We start from the raw sequence: 13,459 nt of genomic DNA, 5'->3' as shown, positions 1-13,459 counted from the left end.
TGGGTTGGTACCTGGGACTTCGATGTTGTGGCCATTTCAGAGACATGGATACAGCAGGGACAGGAATGGTTGTTGCAGGTTCCGTGGTTTAGGTGTTTTAGTAAGCTCAGAGAAGGGGGCAAAAGAGGGGGAGGTGTGGCGCTGCTAGTCAAGGACAGTATTACGGTGGCGGAAAGGATGCCAGATGGGGACTCTTCTTCCGAGGTAGTATGGGCTGAGGTTAGAAACAGGAAAGGAGAGGTCACCCTGTTGGGAGTTTTCTATAGGCCACCTAATAGTTCTAGGGATGTAGGGGAAAGGATGGCGAAGATGATTCTGGAAAAGAGCGAAAGTAACAGGGTCGTTGTTATGGGCGACTTTAACTTTCCAAATATTGACTGGAAAAGATATAGTTCGAGTACATTAGATGGGTCATTCTTTGTACAATGTGTGCAGGAGGGTTTCCTGACACAATATGTTGACAGGCCAACAAGAGGCGAGGCCACATTGGATTTGGTTTTGGGTAATGAACCAGGCCAGGTGCTAGATCTGGAGGTAGGTGAGCACTTTGGAGACAGTGACCACCATTCGGTGACCTTTACGTTAGTGATGGAAAGGGATAGGTATACCCCGCAGGGCAAGAGTTATAGCTGGGGGAAGGGCAATTATGATGCCATTAGACATGACTTAGGATGTGTAGGTTGGAGAAGTAGGCTTCAAGGGTTGGGCACACTGGATATGTGGAGCTTGTTCAAGGAACAGCTATTGCGTGTTCTTGATAAGTACGTACCAGTCAGGCAGGGAGGAAGGGGTCGAGCGAGGGAACCGTGGTTTACCAAAGAAGTGGAATCTCTTGTTAAGAGGAAGAAGGACGCCTATGTGAAGATGAGGCGTGAAGTTTCAGTTGGGGCGCTTGGTAGTTACAAGGAAGCGAGGAAGGATCTAAAGAGAGAGCTAAGACGAGCAAGGAGGGGACATGAGAAGTCTTTGGCAGGTAGGATCAAGGAAAACCCAAAAGCTTTCTATAGGTATGTCAGGAATAAAAGAATGACTAGGGTAAGAGTAGGGCCAGTCAAGGACAGTGGTGGGAAGTTGTGTGTGGAGGCTGAGGAGATAAGCGAGATATTAAATGAATACTTTTCGTCAGTATTCACTCAGGAAAAAGATAATGCTGTGGAGGAGAATGCTGAGACCCAGGCTATTAGAATAGATGGCATTGAGGTGCGTAGGGAAGAAGTGTTGGCAATTCTGGACAAGGTGAAAATAGATAAGTCCCCGGGGCCTGATGGGATTTATCCTAGGATTCTCTGGGAAGCCTGGGAAGAGATTGCTGAGCCTTTGGCTTTGATTTTTATGTCATCATTGGCTACAGGAATAGTGCCAGAGGACTGGAGGATAGCAAATGTGGTCCCTTTGTTCAAGAAGGGGAATAGAGATAACCCCGGTAACTATAGGCCGGTGAGCCTCACATCTGTTGTGGGTAAAGTCTTGGAGAGGATTATAAGAGATACGATTTATAATCATCTAGATAGGAATAATATGATTAGGGATAGTCAGCATGGTTTTGTGAAGGGTAGGTCATGTCTCACAAACCTTATCGAGTTCTTTGAGAAGGTGACTGAACAGGTGGACGAGGGCAGAGCAGTTGATGTGGTGTATATGGATTTCAGTAAAGCGTTTGATAAGGTTCCCCACGGTCGGCTATTGCAGAAAATACGGAGGCTGGGGATTGAGGGTGATTTAGAGATGTGGATCAGAAATTGGCTAGTTGAAAGAAGACAGAGAGTGGTAGTTGACGGCAAATGTTCAGAATGGAGTTCAGTTATGAGTGGCGTACCACAAGGATCTGTTCTGGGGCCATTGCTGTTTGTCATTTTTATAAATCACCTAGAGGAGGGCACAGAAGGTTGGGTGAGTAAATTTGCAGACTACACTAAAGTCGGTGGAGTTGTAGACAGTGTGGAAGGATGTTGCAGGTTACAGAGGGACATAGATAAGCTGCAGAGCTGGGCTGAGAGGTGGCAAATGGAGTTTAATGTAGAGAAGTGTGAGGTGATTCACTTTGGAAAGAATAACAGGAATGCGGAATATTTGGCTAATGGTAAAATTCTTGGTAGTGTGGATGAGCAGAGGGATCTCGGTGTCCATGTACATAGATCCCTGAAAGTTGCCACGCAAGTTGATAGGGTTGTGAAGAACGCCTATGGTGTGTTGGCCTTTATTGGTAGGGGGATTGAGTTCCGGAGCCATGAGGTCATGTTGCAGCTGTACAAAACTCTGGTACGGCTGCATTTGGAGTATTGCGTACAGTTCTGGTCGCCTCATTAAAGGAAGGACGTGGAAGCTTTGGAACGGGTGCAGAGGAGATTTATCAGGATGTTGCCTGGTATGGAGGGAAAATCTTATGAGGAAAGGCTGATGGACTTGAGGTTGTTTTCGTTAGAGAGAAGAAGGTTAAGAGGTGACTTAATAGAGGCATACAAAATGATCAGAGGGTTAGATAGGGTGGACAGTGAGAGCCTTCTCCCGCGGATGGAGGTGGCTAGCACGAGGGGACATAGCCATAAATTGAGGGGTAATAGATATAGGACAGACTTCATAGGTAGGTTTTTTATTCAAAGAGTGGTGAGGCTGTGGAATGCCCTACCTGCAACAGTAGTGAACTCGCCAACATTGAGGGCATTTAAAAGTTTATTGGATAAGCATATGGATGATAATGGCATAGTGTAGGTTAGATGGCCTTTATTTTTTGACTTCCCATGTCGGTGCAACATCGTGGGCCGAAGGGCCTGTACTGCGCTGTATCGTTCTATGTTCTATGTTCTGTATCACACCACTGAGTATACACACAATCATGCTTCTGTATCACACCATTGAGTATACACACCATCCAGCTCCTGTATCACACTATTGAGTATACACACCATCCTGCTCCTGTATCACACCACTGAGTATACACGCTGTCATGCTCCTGTATCACACTATTGAGTATACACACGATCCGGCTCCTGTATCACACCATTGAGTATACACACCATCCGGCTCCTGTATCACACCACTGAGTATAGACACCGTCATGCTCCTGTATCACACCATTGAGTATACACACCTTTCAGCTCCTGTGTCACACCACTGAGTATACACACCGTCATGCTCCTGTATCACACCACTGAGTATACACACCATCCGGCTCCTGTATCACACCACTGAGTATAGACACCGTCATGCTCCTGTATCACACCATTGAGTATACACACCTTTCAGCTCCTGTGTCACACCACTGAGTATACACGCCGTCATGCTCCTGTATCACACCATTGAGTATACACACCATCCTGCTCCTGTATCACACCACTGAGTATACACACCTTTCAGCTCCTGTGTCACACCACTGAGTATACACGCCGTCATGCTCCTGTATCACACCATTGAGTATACACACCATCCTGCTCCTGTATCACACCACTGAGTATGCACACCATCATGCTCCTGTATCACATCATTGAGTATACACACCATCCTGCTCCTGTATCACACCATTGAGTATGCACACCATCCTGCTCCTGTATCACATCATTGAGTATACACACCATCCTGCTCCTGTATCACACCACTGAGTATGCACACCATCATGCTCCTGTATCACATCATTGAGTATACACACCATCCTGCTCCTGTATCACACCATTGAGTATACACGCCGTCATGCTCCTGCATCACACCACTGAGTATACACACCATCCTGCTCCTGTATCACACCACTGAGTATACACACCGTCATGCTCCTGTATCACACCATTGAGTATACACACCATCCTGCTCCTGTATCACACCATTGAGTATACACACCATCCTGCTCCTGTATCACACCATTGAGTATACACACCATCCTGCTCCTGTATCACACTATTGAGTATACACACCATCCTGCTCCTGTATCACACCACTGAGTATACACGCTGTCATGCTCCTGTATCACACTATTGAGTATACACACGATCCGGCTCCTGTATCACACCATTGAGTATACACACCATCCGGCTCCTGTATCACACCACTGAGTATACACACCGTCATGCTCCTGTATCACACCATTGAGTATACACACCTTTCAGCTCCTGTGTCACACCACTGAGTATACACGCCGTCATGCTCCTGTATCACACCATTGAGTATACACACCTTTCAGCTCCTGTATCACACCACTGAGTATGCACACCATCATGCTCCAGTATCACATCATTGAGTATACACACCATCCTGCTCCTGTATCACACCACTGAGTATACACACCATCCTGCTCCTGTATCACACCATTGAGTATACACACCGTCCTGCTCCTGTATCACACCACTGAGTATACACACCATCCGGCTCCTGTATCACACCATTGAGTATACACACCATCCTGCTCCTGTATCACACCACTGAGTATACACACCATCCTGCTCCTGTATCACACCACTGAGTATACACGCTGTCATGCTCCTGTATCACATCATTGAGTGTACACACCATCCGGCTCCTGTATCACACCATTGAGTATACACACCATCCGGCTCCTTATCACACCATTGAGTATACACACCGTCCTGCTCTTGTATCACACCACTGAGTATACACACCATCCGGCTCCTGTATCACACCATTGAGTATACACACCATCCTGCTCCTGTATCACACCACTGAGTATACACACCATCCTGCTCCTGTATCACACCACTGAGTATACACGCTGTCATGCTCCTGTATCACACCACTGAGTATACACGCTGTCATGCTCCTGTATCACACCACTGAGTATACACACCATCCGGCTCCTGTATCACACCATTGAGTATACACACCATCATGCTCCTGTATCACACCATTGAGTATACACGCTGTCATGCTCCTGTATCACACCATTGAGTGTACACACCATCCGGCTCCTGTATCACACCATTGAGTATACACACCATCCGGCTCCTTATCACACCATTGAGTATACACACCGTCATGCTCCTGTATCACACCATTGAGTATACACACCATCCTGCTCCTGTATCACACCACTGAGTATACACACCATCCTGCTCCTGTATCACACTATTGAGTATACACACCATCCTGCTCCTGTATCACACCACTGAGTATACACACCGTCATGCTCCTGTATCACACCATTGAGTATACACACCATCCTGCTCCTGTATCACACCACTGAGTATACACACCATCCTGCTCCTGTATCACACTATTGAGTATACACACCGTCATGCTCCTGTATCACACCACTGAGTATACATACCATCCTGCTCCTGTATCACACCATTGAGTATACACACCATCCGGCTCCTGTATCACACCATTGAGTATACACACCATCCTGCTCCTGTATCACACCATTGAGTATACACACCATCCTGCTCCTGTATCACACCATTGAGTATACACGCTGTCATGCTCCTGTATCACACCACTGAGTATACACACCATCTGGCTCCTGTATCACACCATTGAGTATACACGCTGTCATGCTCCTGTATGACACCATTGAGTATACACAACGTCCTGCTCCTGTATCACACCATTGAGTATACACACCATCTGGCTCCTGTATCACACCATTGAGTATACACACCATCTGGCTCCTGTATCACACCATTGAGTATACACACCATCCTGCTCCTGTATCACACCATTGAGTATACACACCATCCTGCTCCTGTATCACACCATTGAGTATACACACCATCCGGCTCCTGTATCACATCATTGAGTATATACGCCTTCTTGAAGGCTGTTAACTAGAAAACTGGAATCCCCTTTGCCTCTTCCAGCACCTCATTAGATTTGTCATCTTTCGCCTGGACCTTCGTTTGCTTCTCATTGAGTGAGTGGACCAATATATGTCATTGCAAATCGCAATAACCGCCTGGCCACTCGCAGCAACACAGTGCTCCTCTCATCAGGCTGTGCCTCTGTCCCAGGGCTGAAGCATGGAGCTGAAACTGCTGTTTGAAAACGTGCCGGTTTCTGGCTATGTTACCTGGTATTTGAAGCTGGTGGGGTGCCTTTAAACTCTCCATCTCACGCATCACCCAGTAACCCCACCCAACACTAAGGGCAATTTTGGACACTAAGGGAAATTTATCGTGGTCAATCCACCTAACCTGCACATCTTTGGAATTTACAAAAGAACAAAGATCAATATAGCACAGGAACAGGCCTTTCGGCCCTCCAAGTCTGTGCCGATTGTGTGTCCTATCTATGTCAACCTCCTGTATCCTTCTATACCCCACCTGTTCATGTGTCTATCCAGATAAGTCGCTAACGTATCTGCCTTAACCACCTCCCTTGGCAGTGCATTCCAGGCCACCACCACCCTCTGTGCAAAAAACATCACCCGCACATCTCCACTGAACCCCCCCCCCCCAAACTTGAACTTGTGCCCCCTTGTAATTGTCATTTCCGCTCTGGGAAAAAGCCTCCAACTGTTCACCCTATCTATACCCCTCATAATTTTATAAACTTCTATCAGGTCGACCCTCTGCCTCCGTCTCTCTGGGGAGAACAATCCCAGTTGATTCAATCTCTCCTCATAGCTAATACCCTCCATACCAGGCAACATTCTGGTAAACCGTTTCTGTACTCTCTCCAAAGCCTCCACATCCTTCTGGTAGTGCGGCAACCAGAATTGGACACGGTATTCCAAATGTGGCCCAACCAACATTCTATATAATTGTAACATAATTTGCAAACTTTTATACTTATTACTAAGTTAATGACTTACCTTATGGTGACAAGGAGCAAATATGTCACCTAGCAGCTGTCTGCAGTGCGCTTCTGCATAACTGAAGCCTTGTTCCATCGGAAGTGTAACCATTTGAGGTATGCACTGTAACAGAAAGAAAACGCATGAATATAGATTCAATCAGATTTGCTCTCAATATCTAAAACAGCATTGAGAGGAGAAGGTAGAAATTAGATTACTCTTGGTGGCTTGAATACTATTGTATGAGCTACAGAGAAAGGTATATTGTTCCTTGACAGGGCCACGTTTACTGAGCTTCCTGAAAATCTCTGAGAGGGGAGTGGCCCTCCTTGTCATGATGATGGTTTTGGAGCTGACTGGTTTACAGTGGTACTTCAGAAGATAAGAACATTCACCAGATGGTTAGGCACTGGAGTCATCTCTTCGCCAGGCAGGGTATATGGTAATGAATTATCTTTCTTGAAAAATCATTGTGAACCAACTACAAACACATGGGCGGGATTCTCCTTTTCTGAGACCAAGTGTTGACGCCAATGCAGAATCCGTGGACTTCGACGACAGAAAGACTGGCACCCCGATTCCACTAGTGATTCCACAGGGGTCAATCTCTCACAATCGTTGGGAGAGGGCCCAGACTGGCAAACGGGTGCTAGACATGAGAACCCTCACGCGCAGAGGTGAGAATGCACTAGGCCACACCCACAGGACTTGTCACATTGAGTTGTTACTGCTATACAGACTGACCCATCCCTCCCACTGACCACGTATTCATTCTCCCGCAGGTCCTCCAACCGACGACACCGCCCCATCTGGAATGGTTTCCCCGCCTCCCATGAGACCACCTCAGAGGAGAGCTCCGAGGGTGCAACAGTCGATGCATCACAGATTCATCTCCAGCCTCCACCAACCGAGACCACGGTGGGCAACGTTAGTGGATCGCCTTCTGAGGCACAATCTGATGTGTAGGTGCGCCCAGGGCAACACTACAACAGCCGCAATCACAGCGGAGACCCTGGTGCATGGCGTCGGTAGCATACGACCACTAGACCATAAGAAATAGGAGCAGAATGAGGCCATTCAACCCATCAAGTCTGCTCCGCCATTCAATCATGAGTGAAGGTGGTTTGGTTTAGCACACTGGGCTAAATCGCTGGCTTTTAAAGCAGACCAAGGCAGGCCAGCAGCACGGTTCAATTCCCAAACCAGCCTCCCCGAACAGGCGCCGGAATGTGGCGACTAGGGGCTTTTCACAGTAACTTCATTTGAAGCCAACTCGTGACAATAAGCAATTTTCATTTTATTTCATTTTCATTTCAGGTGTCCAAGGCATTGTGCAGTCGGCAATGGCCATGGCTTAGGGCCTTGGTCGACTGTGCGAGTCGATGGGGAACTTACCCAGTACCCGACATGTCTCAGATGGGCATGGCTGAGGGGCTGCAGCGCATGGCGCATTGACCACTCATAATAGTCACCCAGTCACTGAGGAGCATTGCTGAAGGTGTCAGCACCATGGTGTAGAGATTGGGGAGCCACCAGGACTGGCAGAGCCAAGAGATGCAGGGGCAGCCGGTTCTCAATCCAACTGCCCCACCATCCCGAGGTGAACCCCAGGGCCTTATGGGCATCGACTGGGAGGATGGGGTGTTGGCTGCCAACCCGGGCCCAACCAATGGACTGGTGACAGTGGCCATCAACTCTCCAGATTCCAGCCCTCTGACAAAGCCGCATCTCACAGCCAGAACCTGGAATAGTGCGGCACGGCAGTGCATGTGCTCCCTGGGTCTTTGAGGAACCCGGCCTGGATTTGGGCAACATGGGTGCTGCAGTGCTGCCCTCCTCGGTGTCCGGGGCTGGGGGGGGATGTCACACACAGGGAGGGGGTGTCAGATGGGCTTCTCACCCCCAGGATATCCTCGGTGGAGGACCCCGGACTGTGCTCCTGCCGATCCTCTTCCCTTTGGGTGCCCAAGAGTCCCTGGTATCTTCCAGGGGATGGAGGAGCAGTTGGAGTGATACCAAAAAGCCCCGCTATCCTCTGGCTTTGATACTCGTGGGTTCCCACCAGTGCCTGCACTATGAGATGAAGCCCTCAGCCATGGAGGTCATACCCTTGGCCATGGAGGTCATGCCCTCAGCCATGGAGGTCATTGTGGTGAATGTGATTCACACTATATATAGTTGCCAATATCACTCCATGTATATATGTTCGTTATCTACCCATTGTAAGTGCAGTTGCACTATCCGACCACCAGGGGGAGTCGCTCTGGGAGTACGCGAGAGTTTGTGCTAGGCTCCTCCCTTGGCTCCGCCCAGGACTCCTCCCCCTGGGACCGATGTATAAAGATCAGTGCCTTAGAGCCAGCCTGCCAGTTCACCTGAAGTTCAACGACGAAGAGGCTGGCTCTATTGTAAGTGTATTAAAACCTCTGTTCAGATCCAACTACACGTGTTCGCTGAATTGATGGTTCCATCAGTCATGAGTTGAGACATGGAGCGGACATCCTACACCATGGACTGCACGTCCTGTGCCAAGGTTGCCACTGCGGATGCAACCCTCACAGTGTTTGCCTCGCTGCGTTGGACTGACAGCACCATCTCCTCAGACAGAAGGCAATGGGACTCCTTCAACCAGCCTCACAGTCCAAGGAGGGGTGCTGTCATCCTTTCCTGATGCTCACCACGCGACCTTTGCAGCTCTGAGGCAACCGTATCCACGGGCAACATCATCAGCTGGAGCTCAGCAAAGCCCTGTATCCCTCCAAGTGTCGGATCCCTGGGACGGCCCTACTTCTGCCTGCTGTGGATCTGGGCTGGTGGAGGGTGTGGGTGACGGGTGTCGGTGACGGGATGGGTAACGGTGTGGGTGACGGGTATGGGTGATGGGTGTGGGTGACGGGTGTGGGTGACGGGTGTGGGTGACGGGTGTGGGTGACGGGTGTGGGTGACGGGTGTGGGTGACGGGTGTGGGTGACGGGTGTCGGTGACGGGATGGGTAACGGTGTGGGTGACGGGTATGGGTGACGGGTGTGGGTGACGGGAGTGGGTGACGGGTGTGGGTGATGGGTGTGGGTGACGGGTGTGGGTGACGGGTGTGGGTGACGGGTGTGGGTGACGGGTGTGGGTGACGGGTGTGGGTGACGGGTGTGGGTGATGGGTGTGGGTGACGGGTGTGGGTGACGGGCGTGGGTGACGGGTGTGGGTGACGGGTGTGGGTGACGGTATGGGAGATGGCTGTGGGTGACGGGTGTGGGTGACGGGTATGGGTGACGGGTGTGGTTGACGGGTGTGGGTGACGGGTGTGGGTGACGGGTGTGGGTGATGGGTGTGGGTGACGGGTGTGGCTGACGGTATGGGTGACGGGTATGGGTGATGGGTGTGGGTGACGGGTGTGGGTGACGGGTGCGGGTGACGGGTGTGGGTGACGGTGTGGGTGTGGGTGACGGTGTGGGTGTGGGTGACGGTGTGGGTGTGGGTGACGGGTGTGGGTGACGGTGTGGGTGTGGGTGTGGGTGACGGGTGTGGGTATGAGTGTGGGTGATGGGTGTGGGTATGGGTGACGGGTGTGGGGTGTGGGTGACGGGAATGGGTGACGGTGTGGGTGACGGGTGTGGGTGACGGGTGACGGGTGACGGGTGTGGGTGACGGGTGTGGGTGACGGGTGTGGGTGATGGGTGTGGGTGATGGGTGTGGGTGACGGGTGTGGCTGACGGTATGGGTGACGGGTATGGGTGATGGGTGTGGGTGACGGGTGTGGGTGACGGGTGCGGGTGACGGGTGTGGGTGACGGTGTGGGTGTGGGTGACGGTGTGGGTGTGGGTGACGGTGTGGGTGTGGGTGACGGGTGTGGGTGACGGTGTGGGTGTGGGTGTGGGTGACGGGTGTGGGTATGAGTGTGGGTGATGGGTGTGGGTATGGGTGACGGGTGTGGGTGTGGGTGACGGGAATGGGTGACGGTGTGGGTGACGGGTGTGGGTGACGGGTGTGGGTGACGGGTGTGGGTGATGGGTGTGGGTGACGGGTGTGGGTGCGGGTGACGGGTGTGGGTGACGGGTGTGGGTGACGGGTATGGGTGACGGGTGTGGGTGACGGGTGTGGGTGACAGTGTGGGTGTGGGCATGGGTGACGGTGTGGGTGAAGGGTGTGGGTGACGGGTGTGGGTGTGGGTGTAGGTGACGAGTGTGGGTGACGGTGTGGGTGATGGGTATGGGTGACGGTGTAGGTGACGGGTATGGGTGACGGTGTGGGTGACGGGTGTGGGTGACGGGTGTGGGTGTGGGTGGCGAGTGTGGGTGATGGGTGTGGGTGTGGGTGACGGTATGGGTGACGGGAGTGGGTGACGGGTATGGGTGACGGGTGTGGATGACGGGTGTGGGTGACGGGTGTGGGTGACGGGTGTGGGTGACGGTGTGGGTGACGGGTGGGGGTGACGGTGTGGGTGACGGTGTGGGTGACGGGTGTGGGTGACGGGTGTGGGTGACGGGTGTGGGTGACGGTGTGGGTGACGGGTGTGGGTGACGGGTGTGGGTGACAGGTGTGGGTGTGGGTGACGGTGTGGGTGTGGGTGTGGGTGACGGGTGTGGGTATGGGTGTGGGTGACGGGTGTGGGTATGGGTGTGGGTGACCGGTGTGGGTGACGGGTGTGGGTGACGGGTGTGGGTGACGGGTGTGGGTGACGGGTGTGAGTGTGGGTGACGGGTGTGGGTGACGGGTATGGGTGACGGGTGTGGGTGTGGGTGACGGTGTGGGTGACGGGTGTGGGTGACGGGTATGGGTGATGGTGTGGGTGAAGTGTGTGGGTGACGGGTGTGGGTGACGGGTATGGGTGACGGGTGTGGGTGACGGGTGTGGGTGACGGGTGTGGGAGACGGGTGTGGGTGACGGTGTGGGTGACGGGTGTGAGTGACGGGTGTGGGTGACGGGTGTGGGTGACGGAGTGGGTGACGGGTGTGGGTGACGGGTGTGGGTGACGGGTGTGGGTGACGGGTGTGGGTGACGGGTGTGGGTGACGGGTGTGGGTGACGTGTGGGTGACGGTGTGGGTGACGGTGTGGGTGACGGGTGTGGGTGACGGGTGTGGGTGACGGGTGTGGGTGACGAGTATGGGTGACGGGTGTGGGTGACAAGTGTGGGTGTGGGTGGCGGGTGTCGTTGACGGGTATGGGTGACGGGTGACGGGTGTGGGTGACGGTGTGGGTGACGGGTGTGGGTGACGGTGTGGGTGACGGTGTGGGTGATGGTGTGGGTGACGGGTGTGGGTGACGGTGTGGGTGATGGTGTGGGTGATGGTGTGGGTGACGGTGTGGGTGATGGGTATGGGTGACGGTGTGGGTGACGGGTATGGGTGACGGTGTGGGTGACGGGTGTGGGTGACGGGTGTGGGTGTGGGTGGCGGGTGTGGGTGATGGGTGTGGGTGTGGGTGACGGTATGGGTGACGGGAGTGGGTGACGGGTATGGGTGACGGGTGTGGATGACGGGTGTGGGTGACGGGTGTGGGTGACGGTGTGGGTGACGGGTGGGGGTGACGGTGTGGGTGACGGTGTGGGTGACGGGTGTGGGTGACGGGTGTGGGTGACGGGTGTGGGTGACGGTGTGGGTGACGGGTGGGGGTGACGGTGTGGGTGACGGTGTGGGTGACGGGTGTGGGTGACGGGTGTGGGTGACGGGTGTGGGTGACGGTGTGGGTGACGGGTGTGGGTGACGGGTGTGGGTGACGGTGTGGGTGACGGGTGTGGGTGACGGGTGTGGGTGTGGGTGACGGTGTGGGTGTGGGTGTGGGTGACGGGTGTGGGTATGGGTGTGGGTGACGGGTGTGGGTGACGGGTGTGGGTGACGGGTGTGGGTGACGGGTGTGGGTGACGGGTGTGGGTGACGGGTGTGGGTGACGGGTGTGGGTGACGGGTGTGGGTGACGGGTGTGGGTGACGGGTGTGGGTGACGGATGTGGGTGTGGGTGACGGGTGTGGGTGACGGGTATGGGTGACGGGTGTGGGTGTGGGTGACGGGTATGGGTGACGGGTGTGGGTGACGGGTATGGGTGACGGGTATGGGTGACGGGTATGGGTGACGGGTGTGGGTGACGGGTGTGGGTGACGGGTGTGGGTGACGGATGTGGGTGTGGGTGACGGGTGTGGGTGACGGGTATGGGTGACGGGTGTGGGTGTGGGTGACGGGTATGGGTGACGGGTGTGGGTGACGGGTGTGGGTGACGGGTATGGGTGACGGGTGTGGGTGACAGGTGTGGGTGACGGATGTGGGTAATGGGTGTGGGTGACGGTATGGGTGACGGGTGTGGGTGACGGGTGTGGGTGATGGGTGTGGGTGACGGGTGTGGGTGACGGGTGTGGGGTGATTGGTGAGGGTGACGGGTGTGGGTGACGGGTGTGGGTGACTGGTGTGGGTGACGGGTATGGGTGACGGGTGTGGGTGATGGGTATGGGTGACAGGTGTGGGTGACGGTGTGGGTGACGGGTGTGGGTGACGGGTGTGGGTGATGGGTGACGGGTGTGGGTGACGGGTGTGGGTGACGGGTGTGGTTGACGGGTGTGGGTGACGGGTGTGGGTGACCGGTGTGGGTGATGGTTGTGGGTGACGGGTGTGGGTGACGGGTGTGGGTGACGGGTGTGGGTGACGGGTGTGGGTGACGGGTATGGGTGACGGGTGTGGGTGATTGGTATGCGTGACGGCTGTTGGTGACGGGTGTGGGTGATGCGTGTGGGTGACGGTG

The 13,459-nt window shown here is 53.7% G+C and overlaps 1 protein-coding gene across 1 annotated transcript in view; it reads right to left on the bottom strand.

The window, feature by feature from the left end:
- Positions 1-13,459, bottom strand: part of LOC119969955 (otogelin-like protein) — a 199,464-nt gene that overhangs the window by 17,093 nt on the left and 168,912 nt on the right. Inside the window, exon 22 of the mRNA XM_038803921.1 lies at positions 6,755-6,859. Within this exon, the coding sequence (XP_038659849.1) occupies positions 6,755-6,859 (105 nt within the window). The remainder of the gene's footprint in view (positions 1-6,754; positions 6,860-13,459) is intronic.

The sequence above is a fragment of the Scyliorhinus canicula genome, chromosome 8 (assembly GCF_902713615.1).
Source record: "Scyliorhinus canicula chromosome 8, sScyCan1.1, whole genome shotgun sequence".
In the NCBI taxonomy this organism is placed as follows: domain Eukaryota; kingdom Metazoa; phylum Chordata; class Chondrichthyes; order Carcharhiniformes; family Scyliorhinidae; genus Scyliorhinus; species Scyliorhinus canicula.
This window is presented reverse-complemented; position numbering and strand designations above follow the sequence as displayed.